The sequence below is a fragment of the Pleurodeles waltl genome, chromosome 8, assembly GCF_031143425.1.
Source record: "Pleurodeles waltl isolate 20211129_DDA chromosome 8, aPleWal1.hap1.20221129, whole genome shotgun sequence".
Classification (NCBI taxonomy): domain Eukaryota; kingdom Metazoa; phylum Chordata; class Amphibia; order Caudata; family Salamandridae; genus Pleurodeles; species Pleurodeles waltl.
The window spans coordinates 609258066-609279350 of NC_090447.1; the positions used below are offsets into that span (position 1 = coordinate 609258066).

The 21285-nt window shown below is 46.6% G+C and overlaps 1 protein-coding gene across 4 annotated transcripts in view; it reads right to left on the minus strand.

Annotated features, from left to right (window-relative positions):
* Positions 1-21285, minus strand: part of LOC138249130 (regulator of nonsense transcripts 3A-like) — a 698030-nt gene that overhangs the window by 434315 nt on the left and 242430 nt on the right. For all 4 annotated transcript variants that reach the window (XM_069203154.1, XM_069203153.1, XM_069203149.1 and 1 more), the window contains one exon: positions 6466-6572. In XM_069203154.1, the coding sequence (XP_069059255.1) occupies positions 6466-6572 (107 nt within the window). The remainder of the gene's footprint in view (positions 1-6465; positions 6573-21285) is intronic.

The following is a 21285-nucleotide window of genomic DNA, read 5'->3' on the forward strand; positions in this document are numbered from 1 at the left end:
TATGACCGTGGCCACTGGTGGCGACTGCACAAACGGCTTTCCTTGTGAAAGGTTGTTGCTCGCAATCCACCACTTCAAGTCCACCGCAGCATCTCTGGAGATCTTGACAGCACCTTCTAGATCCCCTTTGTGTTGAGACCACTGCCTTCGGAGGCACCACTGAAGAGCCCTCATGTGCCAGCGAGCATGCGTGACCAACAGAATGCAGGAGGCAAACAGACCGAGCAGACGAAGGACCTTGAGGACTGGAACTACCGCTCCGTTTTGAAACATTGGAACCAATTCCCGAATATCTTGAATCCGCTGAGGCGGAGGAAAGGCTCGACCCAATGTTGTATCCAGTACTGCCCCTATGAACAGGAGGCGCTGAGAGGGCTCCAGGTGAGATTTGGGCTCGTTCACCGAAAAACCCAGGTCGAACAACAACTGAGTCGTTGACTGCAGATGATGCGACACAAGCTCCGGAGACTTGGCTTTGATCAACCAGTCGTCCAAGTAAGGGAATACTGCTATCCCCTTCCTTCTGAGCTCTGCCGCAACCACCGACATCACCTTCGTGAAGACTCGAGGTGCTGAAGTAAGACCAAACGGAAGGACCGCAAACTGATAGTGCTGCGATCCCACCATAAACCGGAGATACTTCCTGTGTGACTTGAGTATCGGGATATGAAAGTAAGCATCCTGCAAGTCGACAGACACCATCCAATCTTCCTTGTTCAACTCCAAAAGCACCTGAGCTAGGGTCAGCATCTTGAACTTTTCCTGTTTGAGGAACCAATTCAATATCCTCAGGTCCAGGATTGGTCTCAACCGACCATCCTTCTTGGGAATCAGGAAATACCTTGAGTAACAACCTCGACCCCTTTCCTGCTCTGGGACCAACTCTACCGCGCCCTATGAAAGGAGGACTTGCACCTCCTGCTCTAGCAACAGGAGGTGTTCTTCTGAACAATAAGAAGGGCGGGGCGGGATGAGGGGCGGGAACTCCCGAAACGGAAGGGTGTAGCCTTTTCCCACAATACTGAGAACCCAAGTGTCCGTTGTAATAGTCTTCCACTTGCGGAGAAAATGCTGTAATCTTCCCCCTACAGGAGAGGGGTGAGCGGGAAATGGTGGAAGCCTAAGGCTGCTTTCCCTGCTGCACCCCTCCAGAGGACAAGGAAGAGGCAGAGTGCTGCTGAGAGGCTCCTCTGGTGCGGGCCCTCCCTCTCCCTCTAAACGATCTATAGGGATGGGAAGAGGCAGGCTGCTGGAATCTCCCCCGAAAGGAAGAGGAGGAAGAGCCACGCCCAAATCCCCGAAACCTCCTGAAAATCCTGGAAGAGGCAGAGGAAGAAGGAGCTTGGAGTCCTAGCGATTTGGCTGTGGCCCTACTCTCCTTTAAACGTTCCAAGGCCGAATCTGCCTTGGCGCCAAACAGCTTGTCCCCATCAAAAGGGAGATCCAATAGGGTTGACTGCACATCCGCAGAAAACCCCGAATTACGGAGCCAGGCCTGTCTCCTTGCCACCACAGTCGTGCCCATTGCTCTGGCCACGGAGTCGGTCGTGTCCAGCCCAGACTGAATAATCTGGGTCGCGGCAGCCTGGGCATCTGAAACAACATCCAAAAGACCCTGGGGAAGCTCCGTAAATGATGAGGAAATATCATCCATAAGAGCATGAATATATCTCCCCAGGATACAAGTTGCATTGGTGGCCTTCAACGCCAGACTGCAGGACGAAAAGATTTTCTTGGACTGTGCATCCAGTTTCTTCGAGTCCCTGTCCCCAGGCACCGTCGGGAAAGAACCAGGCGCTGACTTGGATGAACAGGAGGCCTGCACCACCAAGCTCTCCGGTGTAGGGTGCCTAGAAAGAAAGCCAGGGTCAGTTGGTGCAGCTCGATACCTCCTGGCTACGGCTCTATGAACCGCTGGGGAAGATACTGGTCTCTTCCACACCTCTAGTACCGGATCCAGCAAAGCGTCATTAAATGGTAGTAGAGGCTCTGCCGCAGCCGAGGCCGGATGAAGCACCTCTGTCAGGAGGTTCTGTTTTGTCTCTTCCATCGGCAAAGGCAGGTCCAGAAAACTAGCTGCCTTCCGTACCACTGCGTGAAAGGAAGCAGCCTCCTCTGTGTATTCCCCTGGAGACGAAAGATCCCACTCAGGGGAAGTGTCCAGCCCACTGGCTGTATCTAGACCATGCAGTCCATCACACGGAGTCGACAATGCCTCCGCCGAAGCCGAAGATCGGCGCCGATCTTCAGAAGCTACCGACGCCGCGTCCGGCGCCGATGAAAGAGCACTCGGAGCGGATGGACCCACCGGAGTCACAGGCCGAAATCCCGACGTCGACGGGATGGAAACCTCCGGAGCCAATCCCTCTGAAGCCACCGGAGCGGCCACCGGCGCCAACGCCGAGCCCACGTTCCCAAAAGGGAGAAAGGGCATAAAGGGTGCCGGCCGTAGAGGCGCAGGATCACCCAATGAAAAGGCCAAAGGGCCAGCCGGAGCACCCCCTGGAGCCATCTGTTGAAAGATGGTATACATCGCATTTAGGAATGCGGTACTATCGGCTCCAGGGGTGGGAAAAGCCGGATACTGGGGTGCCTGTATCGAAGGCGACCCCGACGCCGGCCTCGACGTCTGCGACGCCGGAGACAACACCAGAGGCTGCACCACTTCAATCACCGATGCCTGTCCAGGTGAAGTCGGTGACGCCGGAGAGGGCAACGGCGTCGATGGATGCGGCGTGACCGTGGGACTGACCTCCCAAGTCCTCCGGCGCCGATCCGAAGACCTGGAACGAGTCTCCTTGCTTGAATGGTGCCGTGATTCTCCACGGCGCCGGGAGTCTCGATGACGCTGATGCCTTGGCGACGAAGACTTCTTATGATGTTTTTTCTTCGACTTCGCCATAAACAACTTCGCCTCACGTTCCTTGAGGGCCTTTGGATTCATGTGCTGGCATGAATCACAAGTCGCGACGTCGTGGTCGGAGCTTAAACACCAAAGGCAGTCGGAGTGAGGATCCGTAACTGACATCTTGCCTCCACACTCACGACAAGGCTTAAACCCCGACTTTTTCTGCGACATTATTACTGCAGCGAAGGACTACGCAGCAAAAAATACACTGTAACCACGAAAGTAACAGTTGCTCCCTCGAAGATAACCGTTTCGAATGCACGGAAAAAAGGGAACTGACGTTGGCACGTCGTCGAGGACCTCTTATTGCCTGTATGACGTCAGACGGCGTCGCGTGGGCTAGAGTGACGTCCTCGTCGACGTGCAGAGACTAGGAAGAAGATTTCCGTCGAATGCTGGCGCCATGGGAGTATTCATTAGTTGAGGAATCCACAGGTAGTTGTATCCATCAGAAACAAGATTCACGCAGGGCCAGTTGAGCAAGAGTACCTTGGTCCATGAAATGTGTTGGTTCCAACCAGCACAATGATGTTGATGCATCGGTTCTGGGTCTGCACTGAAGAAGCAGTGAAGCGATGCATCGGCGTTGATCCGGAGGATGAAGGTGAGGGTGATGCATCGATTCCCGGGCCATGCAGAGGCGAAGAGGTGTGTCACAGTCGGCAATGCGACGTTCCGATTCTCACAGCAGCAGTGTGTTATTGTCGACGGCGATGCGGTGTCCTCGATCCTCACAGAGGAAAAGATGTGGTAGTGAAGTGCCTTCAGCAAAGGTGATGCATAGATTACGATCCGCACAGCGAGGTCAGTGGGCGGTCCTTTGCAGCAGTCATAAAAACTGTCTTCCAAGGGCCCAGGACTGGGTTGGAACCACTTGGCAGGGCTCCCAGCTGGTAGAGTCCAAAGGCTGTTGCAAAATTGTTGGAAGCCTTTTGTGTCCCTGAGACTTCAAAAAAATAGAAAGCAAGTCGGCAACCGCCTTGGAGTTACTCTTAGCTCAAGTGATGCAGGTCCAGTCCTTCTCACCCAGGCATGGGAACAGCAGACAGCACGGCAGCTCAGCAAGGCAAGAGTTCAGCAAGGCAAGAGTCCAGCAAGGCAGGGATCCAGCAGAGTAGCAGTCTTTTAAGCAGCACAGCATTCCTTCTTCCTGGCAGAGCCTTCACACGTCCAGAAGTGTACTGATTTGGTTGGAGTCAGAGATCCAGTTTATATACCCAGTTGTTCTTTTGAAGTGGGAGAGACTTCAAAGAAGGATCTCTGAAGTGCACCGAGGTCCTTTCTTCCCAGCCCTGGCGCCTGACTATCAGTAGGGGGTAATCAACCCTTTGTGTGGGGACAGGCACTTCCTATTCAGGTGTAAGCGTCAGCCCTCTCTCCCTTACTGCCTAGGAAGAGCCATTAGAAAGCAGATGAGTGCTCATACACACCTAACAAAGTGTACCTGTCACCTACAGCAGATATGTATTGGAGACAGCCTGCAGGCACACACAGCTGTAAAACAGAGTGGTATTTCTAAAACAGTAATGTTAAAACCAAATTTACCAGTAAAGAGGACTTACCATTACCATTCAAATGATATGAAACATGATATAGCTACTCCTTCTCAATCAGGAATTGCCAAAGTTAACCAATGAGAGAGGTATGCCTCTCAGTAGAGAAAACGAATTGGGAGTTTTTCACTACCAGGATATGCAACACTTAAAAGTACATGTCCTACCTTTTACTTACACAGCACCCTGCTTTTATAGCCTACCTAGGGTCTACCTAAGGGGTGACTTTTTATGTGTAATGAAAAGGGAGTTTAAGGCTTGGCAAAGGATTTTAAGAAAAGTTGAGGTGGCAGAAAACTGCACACACAGGCTCTGCAATGGCAGGCCTGAGCACTGGAGTGTGTGGCACAATGAGTGCTGCAGGCCCACTAGTGGTGTTTCATTTACTGGCCCTGTGCACATGCAGTGCACTTCACTGGGGACTTATAAGTAAACTAAATTTGCCAGATGGAGCTAGGCCAATGACACCATGATTTAGGGAAGAGAACACAAACACTTTAGCACTGTTTAGCAGTGGTAAAGTGTACAGAGTCCTAAAACCAGCAAAAATTGGGTCAGAAAATGGAGAGAGGCAGGCAAACAGTTGGGGGGAAGACCACCGTAAGGCTGTCAGGTTTAACAAATATCTTAAGCAAATATACAAATTTTACTGTATCTTAATACAAGGTGAACTATTGCCCTGATGTGCAAAGAGCAGGTCGCAAACCAGACCTTTCCCACACTAACTGGTCTGCAAGCTGCCCTTCATTTTACAGGTGCTTATCTCCTAATCAGCTGCATCACAAAATGCATGTTTGCAAAACCTCCCGCTTCATTAGTATTTATGGGGCAGGAGTCATTTTGCAACCTTCTGTGAATGCAGCAATGGAGGTTTGTGAAGGACATCAGGTTTCCATCCCTATATTCCCATTTTGTGCATATCACAATTTTCCAGATGCTGCCCTTGTAACGGGAAAATAAAAGTCATCCTTCAGTAACACGGAGGGGAGCATGCAGCGATCCTTGGACCAGGCTGCTCCTACTATGCCGGCCAAAACCACAGAGGTGAAAGCTGCCCCACAGTAACAGGTTAGATTTGGGAATATCACAAGAGGTGGGTGAAATATCCACACGGAAAGCATAACATGAATTTCACTTTTTTCCCCAACTACAGACAGGAACTGAACCTAATTCTCTGCTCAATGGATAGAAAACAATACAGGAAGAAAAGTTGTTTTTTCAAATAATTTGGGAGGTCCTGGTCCTTCAAAAGCAACACAAAGGTCTGTGTGCAGCACCTTCCTATAAGGTCCTCCTGGGAGGCAGGTGCCTCAACAAATGCCCCTTCTGCAAAAGTTCCTTGGAGGAGCACTGTCAGGGGTCAATCATGTAATTTCTCCATACCCAAAACATGGAATTCTTCTTTTGCTGAGAATTTCTTGTGCATTACTCCCTTTTTCCAATCCATGGTAAGTGGATGCCGAAACAGTGAATTTGCCTGAAGTTTTGCATTCACTTACCACAGATGGGAAAAAGGGCACTTTGCCCAGCCCTTGTTATTGCCCCATGTCAGGTATTGCTTTGGTAACCTGTCAATGGTTTGCAACCACAACTGTGTTCACAAAGCAATGATACATATCACTGTGACTTGCAATGAGAAGTCAGTGCCTCTTTCATGTCCCCTTCTATTTGTGATCCTGACTAAATTTCAAAAGGCACGTTTGAGTAGAAGTGGCTTTTCTGACTTTTGATTCACAAAGACACCTTAGTACATTGCAAGTTATGCTTTTGTGGCCACAAAGCCAGTGTCTGTCTGAATTTTAGGACTTGGAACAGCAAAAGCACTTCATACATTCAGCCTTATACGAGCTAGATCTTAAGGAACAGAACAAAAGTGATCTGGCTGCTCGACTAAAATATTCTAATTGAGTGTGTTGCAAAATAGAGCATATTACAATGTGACATGTACTGATGGGCATGCACACACTAAACATATAATCCTATTAAAATATATTTCTTTCTCACCTTTAGTATCAATGAAAATATAGCCGTCAAATCGATCTCTGAATAAAATGATGTCTTCAGGATTTCTAAAATGTATGTATGCTCTTGAGAAGAGATGAGGATAGAGGCTGCAACAACATTTTATTAAGATGTAACTAGATTGTATTCACAACAAACATCTAGGAAAAACAATCAGATATTGTGCCAGAACAAAACAAAATAATGATAATTGAAAGCTTTGCTGTGGATTCAAGAAACAAAAGAGAATAATTTGGTTCCTTGTTCGCCAATCACTTACAATATAAACAGGTTTATACATAAAACGTTACTAAGAAAATAGTCTTGTCAGGTGTGAAATAAATTACTTACCAGTAACTACGAATCCTAGATATTTGTACTTTCTTGACATCAAAATGGCGCACCGGTAAGAGATAATTTACAAAATGAATGCTCCATTATCAGGTAACCACTGTGACTTGCTTGATCTTTGCATTTAAACATGCCACTCACCCTCAGCTGTAGGAGAAGCAAGTTATCCCAAAGTCGATAGGTAAGTTTGGGGCAGCAGATGTTAAGCAAGCATACCCACAAAGTTTGGGGATGGGTTTACTTCGATACACCTCTTTCCTAGTCTTCTCCCTTATCACTATGATACATATTACTACATAATTTCTAGACAATAACTCATGATCTTGGTATAATAACTTATGAAATACACACATTAACTACTTCTTTGGTTAAAAGCCTTTAGGATCTAATGATATTTGGCTGTACACTTTTTGTAAGTCATATATGTTGTTTCTAACAGAAAGCTTACAACAGAAGAGCTGTATACCCCACTTGCATTCTGCACATCAGTGTGAGGTATTCACTAATGGATTCCCATAAGGTACATTGATTTCTGTGCTAGCAACAGGTCACTAAGCGACTAGACCTAGTGAAGGTTATTAAGTGCTCTCACCCACCAAGGGCTGTCATACCATCCTTCCCAGGCAACCATCGTACATAGACACAAACATTACATAATGTTTTCCCTGCTGCTGAAGTGGAGTGGGGGGGAGGGGGGTTTGCCCATGCCTGGTAGCCTTGCCCGTCTTTTGCTTTTTGCAAAAGGTATTGTCATGTACGATACTTATGTTGTTAGCCTTGTTGTTTTATAGTGTATGAATTGTGGTAGCGTTCCTTGGAGCCTGCTCCTCTTGGTCTTCCAGATTCCTAGGGGATGTGGAATCTTGAAGAGTCGTTTGGAGGAAGAGGCAAGATTGTTCGTTGATTTCTCTGGTCTGTAATATTGGTTTTTCAACCTACAATAAATCTTTTTCTGCAACTATCGAGTGGAAACAACTTTACTAATTTGGCGACGAGCATTGTCGTCAACTACATGTTGCTGCCTTTCAGCTACAGAATTACTTTAAGGACGTTTGCGTTTATGGCTGCTGCAAGTGGATTCGGAATATTTACGTTTTGACCTTCAAGTGAATTTGTGCAGCCAAGTGGTGGATGGCCAGGAGCATTAGCATTCCATATGCTTCTGAGTGAAAATCGCACCATTCTTACCGATATGTAGAAGTTGAAGCGGCCGGCGGCAGGGTACAGTTATTGGCATATTTTATATGGGATCGATGTTCTCAAGGATCAAAGCTGGACGCGGCAGGGATTTGTTGCAGCACTGCTGTCTAGCAACAAAGAAACACCCCTCCTTTATGTGTCAAAACACTACGTCGGAATGCAGTGTTCACTATGCGCTGTATCCGGAGAGATCTTGCCTGAAGGTCACACAACGTCTTAGTTAGCGTACCATCATTTTGGAAGAAAAGATTTATTTTGTCGGGAGACTCAAATGCAGTGTGTAGTGTGTGCTGAATACGCTGTATATTTTTTTTCAAATTACAGAGTGGAGTTGCACTGCATCAAGGAGCATCGCTACCTAGTAATTATTGAAACGGATTATATGACTGTTTATTTTGGATTTGAAGAGATGTTTCTTCCAGATGTTGTGGTACTGCTCGTTCCCTGTCGTGGCGTATGATTTGTAAATTGACAAGGGGAGCTGAGTATAGTAAATCATCTAGATATTTTAAACCACATTTGTGCCTGGAAATGTAATTTATATTAAATACTCTAGATAATAATTGCGCATTATACATACAGGTCTCAGTGAACTAGTCCCTCTTTAGGGTGAAGAAGGGGCACTGATTTATTGTGCTGTGCTCCCACATCGACTTGTTAAACTATGGCAAGGCAGAACTTTTCACTTAAACCACCCCAATCATTTTGGCCTGCAAGAGGGAATCCATGCATGAAGGCTTATTTTCTGAAATTCATAGAAACGATTGATGAAGAAGGCAAAATGGCACCAGAACAAAATAAAAGTCATACATTCTGTGGGACCAGAAGGGTTAAAAGTCTATGCGCAAATAACTAAAGTGTCAGGGTGGGGACATGAATGTTTTTGAAGAAGCATTGAAAGATTTTGATAACTACTGTGCGCTGAACGTTTTGGAATTGTAAGGTTTAAGTTCTTTCAAAGGAAACAAGAATTGAAAGAAACAGTAGACGAGTATGCTGCCACACTTAGAAAACTTGCTGATGATTGCAATTTGACCATTTACAAGATCAGCTTATTAGATATCAGGTGGACATGCATACTCACAATCCAGCCATTCAGGAGAGGTTATGGATCAATGGGGATGCTCAAATTAAGGACAAACCGAAACCAGTCTCAGGATCCAGGGAGGACCTGGCTTGGCAGTTTGGGTCAAGACTAATTTGCATATGGTTGGGTCCAAACCGGAATGGCAGGGGTAGCAAAAAAAATTATGAATTTACACCCAGATCTCTGAGCTGGGGGTGAATGTCTGACATTGTTCAGCATTCCGTCCATCACTTGTTCTTTTAGAATTTGTCACCCTAAGTGCGATGGAACTGCCTAGACGTGGGTCCCGTGTTCCCCATGCCACTGGAGTCAAACTAGCCTGGCTGATGATGGGTGATAACCCGAAACCAGTCCCAGGATGCTTGTTTCCAGTTCAGGGAGGACCTGGCCTGGCAATTCGGCTTGACTGTTCCCCTTGGAGCAGGATCAAGTCTGATTTGCATATGGCTGGGTCCAAACTGGAATGGCATGGATAGCAAAAAAATGATGGATTTATGCCCAGACATCTGTATTGGGGATAAATGTTTGACATTGTTCAGCATTCCGACCATGCCGCAGTGCCAAAGTCCTAAAAAAATGAGGCTGAAGACACCCAACAGGAAGTAATAAGTGAAATCAAGAGAAAACATTCAGTAAGCCAAAGAGAGAGAAAGAGTCAAATGACAGGAACCTACTAGGAAGGAAGGTCTTAGATGTTATCGTAGTGGATCGCGTTAGGGTCCAGTAAATTTTGCCCTGCAGTTAAACACAAATGTTCAGCATGTGGAGTAATTTGTCATTTCGCTAAGGTTTGTAAGAAAAAGAAAGGGTTCAAGGTGAAGTCTATAGATGAGGGAAGTTCTAGTTATGAAGAAAGTAAAATTAAGAAAATAACGAAATATGATTATGAAAATGTTGTACAAGATTTTGAGTCCAAAAAACTCTTAATTGTAAACATTAACAACAAAATATGTCGTGACAAAAGGAAACCTTTGTGTTTAATGACTATTGGGGGTGTAGCAGAACAAATGTACATGGATTCAGGGTCTCCATATACTATTACGAATGAAGAAGTATGAAAAACTAAATTTGCCAGGATATTAGGGGATAGGTTATTAAAACCAGAAATACATCCTGGAGGGTTTTCAGGAGAACAAATAGATATGGTAGGATTTAGACATTTACTATTCCGGTTTAAAAATAGGGAATCTTGTGGAGAGTTGTACGTTGCAAAAAAAGGTCCCTCAGTGCTAGGATGGAGACATCAGGGTGACTTGGACATAGTATAAACCCTAATAACCCTGAACCTGTCATGATTATGAGTGAAAGTGAAACTATTGGTATGGAAATGTTAAAAAAATCTCCAGAGTGTTCAGTGTTAAGAGAGGGAAACTAAATGACTTTGAACATCACACTGTACTGAAAACTGATCTTTGTCCTTAGGTACATTAAGTAAGAAACATTCTGATTCCACTCGGAGAAGAGGTGAAAAAGGATTTGGAAAAATTGGTTAATGTAGACATTATTGAACCTATTGAATTCTCGCAATGGGTTTCTCCAGTAGTAGTAGCAAGACCTATGAATGGCAAGATCAGGTTTTGTATCGACATTCATCATTTGAATAACAAAATACTAGTGGATAAATGTCCTCTTCCGAATATTTTGGAGATGTTAGCCTTAGTCTGAGATGTCAATTGGTTCTCCACTATAGATCTCCCAGCAGCATACCACAAGATCCCACTAAGTAACAAGAGTAAGATGTTTATAGCTTTCATCACGCCAACAGGGTGTTTTCAATATAAAAGAATGACATTTGGGCTGTCATCGGCTGCTGCTATATTTCAAAGGCCTATGCACCAATTGTTTGGGAAACACAAGAATGTAAGGTGTTTCCAGGACAAATTTCTTATGTCTGGTAAAGACAGGCAAGAACATGATAAACTATTAGTGGATATTTTAGGTATTTTTGAATAGAAGGGATTAACTATTGAACATTCCAAATGCAAGTTTGCTGTGAAAAATGACATATCTACGCCATGTTTTGTGTGGGGAAGGTGTGACTACAAAACCTACACTAGTGTATGCTATCCGTAATGCTCCACACCCCATGAACAAAGATGATGTAAGGTTATTTCTTGACCTGGTTGAACTTTATGCTAAATTTGTGAAGGGATTTTCCCATAAAGTGCATGATTTAAGACAACTGTTAAAAATATAAGGTAACATTTCAGTGGTCTGCGGAGTGCAGAAAATAATTTATGGACATTAAGGAAGTAATTGTGAAAGCTCCTGTATTGAAATGTTTTGACACTGAGCTAGAAAGCATTGTTACTGTGAATACTACTAATAAAGGGTTGGGGGAATTGGGAAGGGAGTCCTTTCTCAAATAGATTCTGATCGTAAGGAAACCATAGTTGCATATAAATGAGCATCATCACTGGTGGATTGAAAAAAACTTGCTGACTGAGAAAGAGACTCTTGCTTGTGTGTGGGCCCTTGAGCATTTTAGACCATATGTGTGGGGTAAACAATGAAGGCTATGCAGTGATGACAAATCTTTAGTCAACCTATTAACTACTGAAGGGATTTTCAATGCATCTGCTAGAATAGCAATAATGTTGATTAAACTGTAAGATTTCATACATAAAATGGAGTGTCCACCAGGTAAACGAAATGCTGACATACAGGAATGTCATGAAAATAAGTTGAATGGATTTCAGATTGCTTGACATGATAAAGGAATGGCAGGATTGAAGGAAGAGGATTGGAAAATGGAATATGCCAAGGATACTGTTTTACAGCAACTCATAGGTTTTGTTGAACCAGGTTGGCCATGGAAAACCCTAATTCCTAAGAGCTGAGACATTTTTAGGAAAATAAGAGTGAGTTATCAGTTGTTCAGGGATTTGAACAGAGAGATGACAGGAATGTTCCCCGTACAACATTGAGAAATAGCATTGTAAAACTGTGCAATGAGCGTCATGGTCGTATTGTGAAATCCAAACAGTGAAAAAATGGTACTGGTGGGCAAGCATGGATATTTGTGCAGAAAGGCTGGTAAGGAATTGCATGTGGTGTGTCAACTCTGATAAGTCTTTGCAAAGTTTAAAGCCCGATGTGTGTGAACCAATAATTTCCAAGAAGCCTTGGCACACTGTAGCTATTGACATAATGGGGCCAACTGGTTCTCCAGCAAAATATATCACTGCACTCATTAATGTATTCTCATGGTGGCCTGTGATCAAGGTGGTGGAAAGGGTGGACTCTGTTGAGGTTTTGAAGTTCATTGACAAAGTATTTGTAGATGAGGGGTTATCCATGCAAAATTAGTACTGACAATGTAAGTGCACATTTTGTTTAAGTTAGCAGAGGATTATTTTGAGAAGGTAGGGGTTAAACATAGAACCACTTCTTTGTATAATCCTAGCAGAAATGGAATGATCAAGAGGTTCAACAGAGTGTTGAAAAATGCCATACAACTTGCAATAAAGAATGGAGAAAATTGGGAAGTTCAAATTTTTAAGACTGTGTGGATGTATAGAACTACTTTACATGAAGCACTGGAAGTGTCTATGTTTAAAGTAATGAGAGGAAGGGGGGCAAGGACAAAGGGCAACCCTGAATGGTTGTTGCAGGCATCTGACACCGCTGTACCAGTGAAAGAGGTCAGGAGAATATTATTTTCAAGAATCAGAAGAATAAAGAACTGTATGATCACAAGGGAGGGTCGAAGAATAAAATATGTAAAGGAATGTGGGTGAAAGTAAAGGCACCATGGAAAGTAAAAAAAAAAAGATGAAAGTAAATTTTATGAACCATTAAAGGTGCCCAAGGTTTTACACAATGCAGTACATTGAGCAATGTAAAGTTATGGAAGTTGAGAAGGATTGCTATTTTAAAAGGGGGCAGCAAAATATTTGAAGGGAATGACAGGAGGAGCGATGATTTGTTGAATTGTGATTCCATTTATGCAAAATCAAAGTTAGAATGGTGAGGTTTTGGACCATGAGAGTGAAGGTATGGAACATACAGAAGTGCACATGGAAAATAGCGAAGAAAATATGAATCTCATTTGACAGGTGTGTAGTCATGCAACGGAAAGGAGATGGTGAAAATGCAAATGCAGTTTCAGATGTTTTAGAGGGAAACAGGAAAGGTAAAGAGTTTTCTGTATGTGAGCTACAGAATCACAGAAAGGAAAATGAATGCCCTGGTTGCAACAGAAGAACTCACTTCACAGCTAAATGGATGTCAGATTTTGTGTGTGAGGACAATTTGGAGGAAAGGTGAAAGAGTAAGCTTCGCTCATGCTTTTTATTTCTTTTAGTAGAGTTAGAATTAGGTATTCTACTCTATGAATTTAGTTAATGTTTATTATATTATTTTTATCATGTATCTGTTATTTTAATGCAAATGTGTGAGAAAGTAGCCTCTTTCTAGCCTTGTTACCCCCACTAAGGGCCTGTTTGTGAGTGTATGTCAGGGTGTTTTCACTGTCTCACTGGTATCCTGCTTGCCAGGGCCCAGTGCTCATAGTGAAAACCCTATGTTTTCAGTATGTTTGTTATGTGTCACTGGGACCCTGCTAGTCAGGACCCCAGTGCTCATAAGTTTGTGGCCTATATGTATGTGTTCCCTGTGTGGTGCCTATCTGTCTCACTGAGGCTCTGCTAATCAGAACCTCAGTGGTTATGCTCTCTCATTTCTTTCAAATTGTCACTAACAGGCTAGTGACCAATTTTACCAATTTACATTGGCTTACTGGAACACCCTTATAATTCCCTAGTATATGGTACTGAGGTACCCAGGGTATTGGGGTTCCAGGAGATCCCTATGGGCTGCAGCATTTCTTTTGCCAGCCATAGGGAGCTCTGACAATTCTTACACAGGCCTGCCACTGCAGCCTGAGTGAAATAACGTCCACGTTATTTCACAGCCATTTTACACTGCACTTAAGTAACTTATAAGTCACCTATATGTCTAACCTTTACCTGGTAAAGGTTAGGTGCAAAGTTACTTAGTGTGAGGGCAGCCTGGCACTAGCCAAGGTGCCCCCACATTGTTCAGGGCCAATTACCCGGACTTTGTGAGTGCGGGGACACCATTACACGCGTGCACTACATATAGGTCACTACCTATATGTAGCTTCACAATGGTAACTCCGAATATGGCCATGTAACATGTCTATGATCATGGAATTGCCCCCTCTATACCATCCTGGCATAGTTGGCACAATCCCATGATCCCAGTGGTCTGTAGCACAGACCCTGGTACTGCCAAACTGCCCTTCCTGGGGTTTCACTGCAGCTGCTGCTGCTGCCAACCCCTCAGACAGGCATCTGCCCTCCTGGGGTCCAGCCAGGCCTGGCCCAGGATGGCAGAACAAAGGACTTCCTCTGAGAGAGGGTGTTACACCCTCTCCCTTTGGAAAATGGTGTGAAGGCAGGGGAGGAGTAGCCTCCCCCAGCCTCTGGAAATGCTTTCTTGGGCACAGATGTGCCCAATTCTGCATAAGCCAGTCGAACGAGTTACTTACCTTCGGTAACGACTTTTCTGGTGGATACATTAGCTACCTGTGGATTCCTCACCTAATGAATACTCCCATGGTGCCAGCATTCGACGGAAATCTTCTTCCTAGTCTCTGCACGTCGACGAGGACGTCACTCTAGGCCACGCGACGCCGTCTGACGTCATGCAGGCAATAAGAGGTCCTCGACGAGGTGCCGACGTCAGTACCAACAATTTTTTACGTGCATGAGAACAACAACCCAATGCAATGAAAGAGCAAGGTAAAATACCATAACATTGTAAAATACACAACATTGCAATGAATAGCTGTAAATTTAATATAACAACAAATATATGCAAATCATGTATATACACAAAGATATATACATATATATATATACATATATATATATACAGATAAATATACACAAATATCCATATATACAATATCTACTGCAGTCTTGAAGACCAAGAGGAGCGCACTCAAGGATTACTTGGTAAGACCAGAAAGGCAACGGGGAGGCGGGTGGGACCGTGAGGAATCCACAGGTAGCTAATGTATCCACCAGAAAAGTCGTTACCGAAGGTAAGTAACTCGTTCTTCTGATGGATACAACTACCTGTGGATTCCTCACCTAATGAATAGAGTCCCAAAGCAGTACCACGCCCGGTGGTGGGTGCCTAAATGGTCAAACCAAGAAATCCTGCAGCACTGACCGTGCAAAATGGCCGTCCCTTCTGACCTCAGAGTCCAAACAGTAATGTTTCGCAAAAGTGTGAAGGGACGACCAAGTTGCGGCCTTGCAGATGTCGACCACAGGAACACCTCTGGCCAAGGCCGAAGAGGCCGACTTAGCTCTGGTGGAATGAGCTCTAATGCCCTCAGGAGGATCCTTCTTTGCCAAAGAGTAACAGATTTTAATGCAAAGAACAACCCACCTGGATAGTGTTCTCTTGTGGACTGCCTTTCCTCTCCTCTTGCCCACGTATCCAATGAACAGCTGATCCTCCAGCCTGAAATCCTTCGTTCTATCAATAAAGAAGCTTAACGCTCTCTTTGGGTCTAGCCGGTGCAGTCTTTCTTCCTCTTTAGAAGGATGAGGCGGAGGATAGAACGTGGACAAAGTAATTGTCTGTGCCAAATAGAAAGGTGAAACAACCTTCGGGGGGAAAGCAGCCTTGGTCCTCAACACCACCTTATCCCCATAAAAAGTTGTATAAGGGGGCTTTACCGATAAGGCCTGCAACTCACTCACTCTCCTTGCAGATGTTATAGCAACCAGGAAGACTGTTTTTATAACCAAATACCTTAAGGGGCAAGAATGCATAGGTTCAAAAGGGGACCCCATAAGGAAAGTCAAGACCAAGGACAAATCCCATTGCGGCATAACGAATGGTTTTGGAGGATATTTATTTAGAAGACCTTTCAAGAATCTGACAACAATAGGGGATTTAAATAACGATGGTTGGTCTGGAAGACATATGAAGGCTGACAAGGCCGATAAATAACCCTTAATGGTAGCCACTGCACAGCCTTTCTACGCTAGATACAGAGCAAAAGACAAAACATCCGATAGATGAGCTTCTAAGGGATTAATCCGCCTCTCTCCACACCATGCCACAAATTTAGACCACCTATTAGCGTAAATAGATTTAGTGGAGTGTCGTCTGGCCGCTAATATAACATCCACTACATCAGGCGGGAGAGAGAAGGAACTCAGGTTGCCCCGTTCAATCTCCAGGCATGTAGGTGCAGACTCTGGAGGTTGGGGTGTAAAACCTGCCCCTGCGACTGCGAGAGGAGGTCTGCCCTGATAGGGAGACGGAGCGGAGGGCACATTGAGAGTTGGAGAAGGTCGGAGTACCACACCCTCCTTGGCCAATCCGGAGCCATTAAGATTACTAGAGCCCGGTCTTGGCGAATCTTCCTCAATACTCGAGGAATCAAGGGTATGGGAGGGAACGCGTAAAGCAACTGGCCGCACCAGGTTATTTGAAACGCGTCCCCTAACGCTCCCTGCACCGGATACTGGAGGCTGCAGAATAACGGACAATGCGCGTTCTCCAGAGTGGCAAACAGACCTTTGGAAGATTAAACGGACCTGATCTGGATGGAGACACCACTCGTGGTCTGCCGAGAATTGGCGACTGAGACTGTCCGCACGTACATTCAAGACCCCGGCCAGGTGATTTGCTACCAAGCAAATCTGATGGTCCTTTGCCCAGGACCATAGTCGAAGAGCTTCTCTGCAGAGAAGGTACGACCCTACTCCTCCCTGTTTGTTTATGTACCACATCGTGGTAGTATTGTCCGTCAGGACCTGTACCGACTGACCACGAAGGGAAGGGAGGAAGGCCTTGAGACCCAGACGTACAGCCCGTAACTCCAACAGATTGATATGAAACATCTGTTCCTCTGGAGACCAAAGGCCTTTGATCTCCAGATCCCCCAGATGAGCTCCCCACCCTAGAGTGGAAGCATCCGTTATGACCGTGGCCACTGGTGGCGACTGCACAAACGGCTTTCCTTGTGAAAGGTTGTTGCTCGCAATCCACCACTTCAAGTCCACCGCAGCATCTCTGGAGATCTTGACAGCACCTTCTAGATCCCCTTTGTGTTGAGACCACTGCCTTCGGAGGCACCACTGAAGAGCCCTCATGTGCCAGCAAGCATGCGTGACCAACAGAATGCAGGAGGCAAACAGACCGAGCAGACGAAGGACCTTGAGGACTGGAACTACCGCTCCGTTTTGAAACATTGGAACCAATTCCCGAATATCTTGAATCCGCTGAGGCGGAGGAAAGGCTCGACCCAATGTTGTATCCAGTACTGCCCCTATGAACAGGAGGCGCTGAGAGGGCTCCAGGTGAGATTTGGGCTTGTTCACCGAAAAACCCAGGTCGAACAACAACTGAGTCGTTGACTGCAGATGATGCGACACAAGCTCCGGAGACTTGGCTTTGATCAACCAGTCGTCCAAGTAAGGGAATACTGCTATCCCCTTCCTTCTGAGCTCTGCCGCAACCACCGACATCACCTTCGTGAAGACTCGAGGTGCTGAAGTAAGACCAAACGGAAGGACCGCAAACTGATAGTGCTGCGATCCCACCATAAACCGGAGATACTTCCTGTGTGACTTGAGTATCGGGATATGAAAGTAAGCATCCTGCAAGTCGACAGACACCATCCAATCTTCCTTGTTCAACGCCAAAAGCACCTGAGCTAGGGTCAGCATCTTGAACTTTTCCTGTTTGAGGAACCAATTCAATATCCTCAGGTCCAGGATTGGTCTCAACCGACCATCCTTCTTGGGAATCAGGAAATACCTTGAGTAACAACCTCGACCCCTTTCCTGCTCTGGGACCAACTCTACCGCGCCCTTTGAAAGGAGGACTTGCACCTCCTGCTCTAGCAACAGGAGGTGTTCTTCTGAACAATAAGAAGGGCGGGGCGGGATGAGGGGCGGGAACTCCCGAAAGGGAAGGGTGTAGCCTTTTCCCACAATACTGAGAACCCAAGTGTCCGTTGTAATAGTCTTCCACTTGCGGAGAAAATGCTGTAATCTTCCCCCTACAGGAGAGGAGTGAGCGGGAAATGGTGGAAGCCTAAGGCTGCTTTCCCTGCTGCACCCCTCCAGAGGACGAGGAAGAGGCAGAGTGCTGCTGAGAGGCTCCTCTGGTGCGGGCCCTCCCTCTCCCTCTAAACGATCTATAGGGATGGGAAGAGGCAGGCTGCTGGAATCTCCCCCGAAAGGAAGAGGAGGAAGAGCCACGCCCAAATCCCCAAAACCTCCTGAAAATCCTGGAAGAGGCAGAGGAAGAAGGAGCTTGGAGTCCTAGCGATTTGGCTGTGGCCCTACTCTCCTTAAAACGTTCCAAGGCCGAATCTGCCTTGGCGCCAAACAGCTTGTCCCCATCAAAAGGGAGATCCAATAGGGTTGACTGCACATCCGCAGAAAACCCCGAATTACGGAGCCAGGCCTGTCTCCTTGCCACCACAGTTGTGCCCATTGCTCTGGGCACGGAGTCGGTCGTGTCCAGCCCAGACTGAATAATCTGGGTCGCGGCAGCCTGGGCATCTGAAACAACATCCAAAAGACCCTGGGGAAGCTCCGTAAATGATGAGGAAATATCATCAATAAGAGCATGAATATATCTCCCCAGGATACAAGTTGCGTTGGTGGCCTTCAACGCCAGACTGCAGGACGAAAAGATTTTCTTGGACTGTGCATCCAGTTTCTTCGAGTCCCTGTCCCCAGGCACCGTCGGGAAAGAACCAGGCACTGACTTGGATGAACAGGAGGCCGGCACCACCAAGCTCTCCGGTGTAGGGTGCCTAGAAAGAAAGCCAGGGTCAGTTGGTGCACCTCGATACCTCCTGGCTACGGCTCTATGAACCGCTGGGGAAGATACTGGTCTCTTCCACACCTCTAGTACCGGATCCAGCAAAGCGTCATTAAATGGTAGTAGAGGCTCTGCCGCAGCCGAGGCCGGATGAAGCACCTCTGTCAGAAGGTTCTGTTTTGTCTCTTCCATCGGCAAAGGCAGGTCCAGAAAACTAGCTGCCTTCCGTACCACTACGTGAAAGGAAGCAGCCTCCTCCGTGTATTCCCCTGGAGACGAAAGATCCCACTCAGGGGAAGTGTCCAGCCCACTGGCTGTATCTAGACCATGCAGTCCATCACCCGAGTCCTCTAGTTCTCCATCTTCCAGGACTCGTTGGTACTCCTGCTCCTCTAATAAACGGAGAGCACGTCTCCTCGAATGAAGCCTCTGCTCGATACGCGGAGTCGACAATGCCTCCGCCGAAGCCGAAGATCGGCGCCGATCTTCAGAAGCTACCGACGCCGCGTCCGGCGCCACAGGTAACTTCGGCGCCGATGAAAGAGCACTCGGAGCGGATGGACCCACCGGAGTCACAGGACGAAATCCCGACGTCGACGGGATGGAAACCTCCGGAGCCAATCCCTCTGAAGCCACCGGAGCGGCCACCGGCACCGACGCCGGCGCCGAGCCCACGTTCCCAAAAGGGAGAAAGGGCATAAAGGGTGCCGGCCGTAGAGGCGCAGGATCACCCAATGAAAAGGCCAAAGGGCCAGCCGGAGCACCCCCTGGAGCCATCTGTTGAAAGATGGTATACATCGCATTTAGGAATGCGGTACTATCGGCTCCAGGGGTGGGAAAAGCCGGATACTGGGGTGCCTGTATCGAAGGCGACCCCGACGCCGGCCTCGACGTCTGCGACGCCGGAGACAACACCAGAGGCTGCACCACTTCAATCACCGACACCTGTCCAGGTGAAGTCGGTGACGCCGGAGAGGGCAACGGCGTCGATGGATGCGGCGTGACCGTGGGACTGACCTCCCAAGTCCTCCGGCGCCGATCCGAAGACCTGGAACGAGTCTCCTTGCTTGAATGGCGCCGTGATTCTCCACGGCGCCGGGAGTCTCGATGACGCCGATGCCTTGGCGACGAAGACTTCTTATGATGTTTTTTCTTCGACTTCGCCATAAACAACTTCGCCTCACGTTCCTTGAGGGCCTTTGGATTCATGTGCTGGCATGAATCGCAAGTCGCGACGTCGTGGTCGGAGCTTAAACACCAAAGGCAGTCGGAGTCAGGATCCGTAACTGACATCTTGCCTCCACACTCACGACAAGGCTTAAACCCCGACTTTTTCTGCGACATTATTACTGCAGCGAAGGACTACGCAGCAAAAAATACACTGTAACCACGAAAGTAACAGTTGCTCCCTCGAAGATAACCGTTTCGAATGCACGGAAAAAAGGGAACTGATGTCGGCACGTCGTCGAGGACCTCTTATTGCCTGCATGACATCAGACGGCGTCGCGTGGCCTAGAGTGACGTCCTCGTCGACGTGCAGAGACTAGGAAGAAGATTTCCGTCGAATGCTGGCGCCATGGGAGTATTCATTAGGTGAGGAATCCACAGGTAGTTGTATCCATCAGAATGGTGGTTGTTTTCTCTCCTCTGTAATATCGGTGTTTCAACCTACCTATAAATCATTTTTCTGCAACTAATGAGTGGAAACTACTTTACACTGTCCCATGGACATTCCCACCAATAAGCCAGTCGCCCCGTCATATACATCACAATAAGGTATGCAGGGCGTCTGTACCGTCCTTGGCATATCTGAGAACAAAAGTAGGAGAGGTTTTTCACTAATGTATGCGATAGACATTTTGATGCATCTTATTCTTTCCACTTTCATATTATGTCTTTTTGGTGTTTTTTTTTTTTTAATCATCCGCTACCTGGGCGAAGACCGGGCCAAGTGCAGGCCCATCTACATCTGAATAAAGCTGCCTCCCTCCTTTCAACTATGCAAGGAGATCCTGATGAAGCCCGGCTTTTCTAGGTTGCTATCTACTAAACTCACTACGGACAAAGTAACAGGTTCAGCAACCATGCCCCACAGAATCACAATGATTGAAAGTATGTTGGAAAGGGTGGTGGGGGTAATAACCTGATGTCGGAAGAAAATGCATGCGATCATTCTGATGGTTTACCCTGTGCTACCAACAGTCTATTGCATTGAGTTCTAGCTGGATGAACTGCAAATTGCTCAATACGAAGAGAACCATTATCCCCAGCTGTGCGCTTCTGTGAGTGCTGTAATATGAATGTAATTAATCTGCTAGCACAGATGCCCGCATATGAAAACTGCAAGCCTAAAA